Raw genomic sequence first — 5,228 nt, 5'->3', positions numbered from 1 at the left:
GAGAGACTGTCAATGTTTCTTTGGCTGAACCCTAACCCAAGAAGTAACCAGCTTGAAAGGACAGAGATTTCATCTTTTGCACATGGAAAGCTTAATCACTGCCATCCATGAACATTCCTTTCACGTTTCATTGCAGACTTTTGTTTCACTTAGCGTACCCCTTCCATTTCCAAAACTGAGGGCTGCAGTTTTTTTCCTCAAAATCCTTAGAAGGAAACATCTCCACTGGCTCTTCCTCATGATAAGCCTAAGATAGGGCCAGTCTAACTTTTTAACACCAACCCCTACAATGACAAGCATTAGAGCCTAGTGCTCAAAATAAGAATGGTTGGGAATTTTCTCAGTCTTCTGAGGCTGCATTTATATTGTTTTTTGTTTGTTTGTTTCAAGAAAAATTTGAAAAGTTATGAAATGGGATCTGGTGTCTAAGGAGACAAAAACAGTTGCCTATTTATTTTTCTCAAATTCATCCAACAGACTTTCAAATCAGTTTGTTCTTGGGGAGGTTGTCTTAGGGTCCTGAGTAGGAAATAGATGACTCTCGACAACATGTTACCCAGTGTCTGTAATAAGAGAATTGAGAATGACTGTGCAGCGATGCAAACATCCAGTAAAGCATGACCCTGGCACAGAGAAGATGGGGTCTAACCAAGATTTTGCCAGGAGAATCCACCCACTAAGAAATAGCAGATAAAGCACCTGAGACATTGAGGAAATTGGTACACCTCTTTCTTAGAGATCAGGATAGGTATGGGTTTCTATCTGACAAATACATTCAGTAGGGTTCAAGAAAGCATGCCTTGGTGTACCTGATTTATGTCTTATCAGATGCCATCAGAACTAGACCTGCAGATCAGAAATATGCAGATTTCAGCAACAGAAACAGGTTATTTGTTACTCCCCTATAAATTACCTGGCTGGATGAATTGAAATAAATAATCATTCCATGCAGACGCTTAAAATGAACGTTTATTTGGTGGATGACAGAAGGGCAGTCAACAAGAATCAGTAATAATCCCCCTCTTTCTCCATCACTTTGGTCCTGACAGTCTTTCTTCTCCAGGCTTCATGGGACTGGCAATGCATGTGTTGGGAATGGCTCTTCGATTGCGGCTTGGCTGCAGCTGAGTCCTCCAAAGGCCTTGTTACGGGATGAACAGCTTGATCTCACTTTTCATTCAGATACACAGATTACAATACCTCAGTTGCAACAACTCCAGCCTATGGCCTGGGCTTCTTTTACTAGTCCTTTGCTTTGCATCTGTTGTCAAGAATAGTGCCCTGATCCTTGTAGTTCCATTTCCCTAACATTGCTGCCTACGTGTGGATTACAGCTAGCTGTTTACTCGTTTACCCCTAAGGCTCACTTATTAGAAGCAAGGCTTGCTTGTAAATTGGCTTAATTATTTTACCTGGCTTACCAAAGAAAAGTGTCCTAACACGGCAAACTAAATAATGTTTTTGGTTATCATCTTGTGAAGAGTACAAGGTTGTCTGTAAGTCATCTATGTCAAAGAATATCTTCTAGACAAAGCAAACTCAATATCTAAGTCTAAAATATATTCAGGTCGATTTACACATTACCTTTGCCAAGGCAAGATAATTACAATGACAATCTTTGGTAAAATATCGTTAGTGTCCAAAATAATATATGTACATTTTATTTTGAAAAATGCAAACTGTTAAGTAAAATAAATGCTGTATTATCATTAAAACCATCATCAACATCATTATTATTACTGGTACATGCAAGCACCACATAGTCCAGACACACATGCAGGTTAGTTTTATATACATATGGGGGAGAAATGTTAATAATTCTAACATTATTCCCAGCTCCAGGGCACAGCCCTAGAGTGGTGCCCTTACCTCTGGCTCTGTTAAGATTAACTTACAAGCACATACTTATCATCATTTAATTGCTGCTTTTTGTTTCTTTACTCTAGCACAATATAAAGACTATATCAAAAGTAAGCCCTTAAAAGAATCTTCATTGTTAAAGGATTCTATTACGTATACATGTAATGCATCTGTACGATGTTATAATCCATATCATCATATTCCAAATTTTACAGTAAATTTCCCCACCCTTAACCTATTTACTATTTATAGTTACCTTATCTAAATGTAGATTATCACAGTTAAAACAGCACTACATATACATATGCATGTACAAAATTTACAATAAACATGTGGCATTCTGTTATAAATTTGCTTTCTGTGCCTTCCTTACTGACATTGTTTCTATTTGTTTCTCTAAGAACTCCAGTGATCAGACTGCAACACAATGCATGTCACATGCACACACACAAACATAATCATTCTTAAAGTATAATTGTTTTGCTTTTTGTAGTAGCAATATGAATATGATTCTGAATTATGTGATAATTCTTCTGTATATTTTTAGTTATACTGCATAATATGGTAAAAACATTGATTTCTGCCTCTCCTAAAATACATATTGCACGTTCTTGAATTTAATAAAATTAGTAAGTGCCTAGAAAACATCAAAAATGTTTATGATTCGGGTTTCAAATTAAGATTAGCATTACAATTTTGTGTTTTCAGTTTCCACTTAAAGATAATTTATTTTATTTTGTGCTACAAATTTTCCCATTCTCACATAAGCACCTTATTCCCTTAATATCAGCAAGACCTCTAATAACAATGACACACTGCTTTTCTTTCTTTCTTTTTTTTTTAAAAAGTTAGGCCTTTAAGCTTTGAGGTTATGATTTTTCTACTATGACTAGTTTTTTAATTAGTTTTCTTAATGAACATTTTATAGATCTTCTATCTACTCAGATTTATCATTTATCTTGGGCTGGCTGGTTAGCTTAGTAGGTTAGAGCACAATGTTGTAACACTAAGGTCAAGGGTTTGGATCCTCATCATGGCTAGCCACCTAGATAAATAAATAAATACTTATAACTTACCTTACTTTCTAATGAATTACATGCCTTTTTCCAGAGTTGCAATTACATATCTTTTGCATGTAAAGTTACATTATTTAGATTCTCTTTGATGTACTATTTGAGACTTTAAAATATTGCTTGCCAATGCTCTAAACAAAAATGATTACTTTTAAAATTTGATTGACTGACCATTTGTGAATTATCATCAAAAGCAGTCTGGTCAGGGAAAATTTCAGTTATGTTCAACAATACTTAAAAGAACCCAGTAGAAAAATAAAACCGTAGAAGTAATCTTCAAAGGCTCTTTATTAAGGTATTCTCTTAGAAAAGACTCCTGAAAGTCTATCTGTAAAGCTAATGGATTTTATCTTTGCAGGTGGCTCTTAAGATGCCACAGTATCCTCAAGGCTGTTTGTCGCAGCCTGTTATTCCCCACAATCAGAATAAATGAGTGGCCCGAGGGAAAGAGATAAAATGTTAGCATAACAAAATTTATGTACTCATTGTTTGAAAATATAAAACATACCCACATTGCCACTTCTGTGCAAAGAAAATGAATGATGAAGAGCAAGAGGAAAGACATCACCATTTTCATTGCCCTCCTATGGGCCTCTGTGGTGGGGTCTCCGGCACCCACAGAGTTGAGCTGCAAATTTCTCGTGTGTCTCATCAAGGACAGAAATAAAAGGAGCAATGAGATCAGGGACAGAGCAAGGGGGACAAAATAGTTCAAGCTGAGAAGAGTCAGGTTCTTAATATACGAAATTTTACTTTTATGTAAAGTCAGATTACTTTTATCTGTCTTAGAGGTATTCAATGAGAGATCAGTAAATGATTTCAGCAATAGAAAATCAAAAATCAGTGAGAAGGAAGAAAATACAAGAAGTGCAAGCACCACTCGGTTCGTTCTCCACTTCAGCCAGAGGAAAAGGGAGTGAGAAAAATGGGCTATCTTAAGGAAGTAAAAAATGCTTAGGCAGGTGGCAAGCCAGGTGGTCAAGTGATTAGTTATTCTCCAAAACGTGAAAGTAGATTTTCTTACTTCATAAATGGTAGATAGATGTGAAGATAGTTCCAGAATATATGAAGAAGACATTGACACCAACAGATTACTGATTCTGGAGATTGCCAAGCAGGTGATAATGAAGTCAGCTAAGGAGACTTTTCGGTTCTTGACCCATTCAGAGCAGTTGACCAATCCAATGAACACATTCCCCGACAGTCCAATTATGAATCCTGCTATTGTCAGTATCAGAATAATCTTATCCAATCCAGTGAGCATCTCCATGGAGAAAATAATCCAAATATTTAATACTTTGTCTCATTGATAAATTCCCAATCGAACTGTTGCAGAATAGCATTCATTTCTGATGCTTATCTTCGTGGCTTTTACTGCAGTTCCAGTCTTGGTCAAACCCTCCTGCTGTTGGACACAGTCTCACACACTCTTAAGGAAGGCTTTCTTTCGACTTTCATTGTAATTCTGATCTTAGTCCAGAAAGATCTGCTAAGAAATACAGTCTTACATATCTTCATAAAATGTTTTTATTTCTATGAAAGAGCTGTTAAATTCTAATCCAAACAGTCTCTGTGTCCATTTGTCAGTGGCACAGGTAAAATTTTCCACGTATGGTAATGATGCAAAGGTTAAAGTCAAATATGTTAACATGCAAATATGAGACAGATTCCTTTTCACTATTTGTACTTTCCTCCTCATCTGAAATACTACACCATTTGGTTCTAAATATCTTTGTGGTGTTTTTCATAGAAAGATGTAGAAATAATCTAAATAATTTAGTTATTATTCATTGGATATATTTTGTGAATGTCTGCTATGTGTCTGACCTTGTACAAATGCAATACATGTTATTAAAAAAGAGAGAAAGCATTAAGAAGTCCATAAAATAGTGAAAACAAACAAACAAAAAACAATGAGATGAAGCTAAGAATAAAATGTAAAGTGAACACAGAAAAGGTAATTCACAAACACTGCTGTGGGAGGCGTGGAGGAGGGGAAGTGACATTTACCTTGGATCTTGAAGATACTTAGAATTTCATGAAGAAACTGCCAAGTCTTATTCTGGACTGATTGAACAATACTCAAAAAGACACCAAAACCCAAACTACTTTTCTGAAAGTAAAGCCCTCTAACTGATCATTTACTGTGATTACAGCCTAAATGATCCTCAGATATCTCAGAGTAACATGTTCAAAATTACACATATTCCCAGTTTTATCCTTTGCCTTTATATATGTTCTATTTGTTTTGGACAAAGATTTAATGTTGTCAATTTAGCCTTAATTAACAGGTAA

The 5,228-nt window shown here is 35.6% G+C and overlaps 1 protein-coding gene across 1 annotated transcript; it reads right to left on the bottom strand.

The window, feature by feature from the left end:
- Positions 1-3,279: 3,279 nt before the first annotated feature.
- TAS2R42 (taste 2 receptor member 42) lies at positions 3,280-4,197 on the bottom strand. The gene has a single exon (XM_063115548.1). The coding sequence runs from the start codon at positions 4,195-4,197 to the stop codon at positions 3,280-3,282; it is 918 nt and encodes a 305-aa protein (XP_062971618.1).
- Between the last annotated feature and the right edge of the window lie 1,031 nt (positions 4,198-5,228).

Source organism: Cynocephalus volans, chromosome 12 (genome assembly GCF_027409185.1).
Source record: "Cynocephalus volans isolate mCynVol1 chromosome 12, mCynVol1.pri, whole genome shotgun sequence".
NCBI classification, from domain to species: Eukaryota; Metazoa; Chordata; class Mammalia; order Dermoptera; family Cynocephalidae; genus Cynocephalus; species Cynocephalus volans.
The sequence above is the reverse complement of the archived record's forward strand: the minus strand, read 5'-3'. Positions and strand labels throughout refer to the sequence as shown.

What these genes read in the sequence shown, in the direction of transcription:
- TAS2R42 (XM_063115548.1), bottom strand. Translation starts at nt 4,197, where the DNA reads ATGCTCACTGGATTGGATAAGATTATTCTGATACTGACAATAGCAGGA.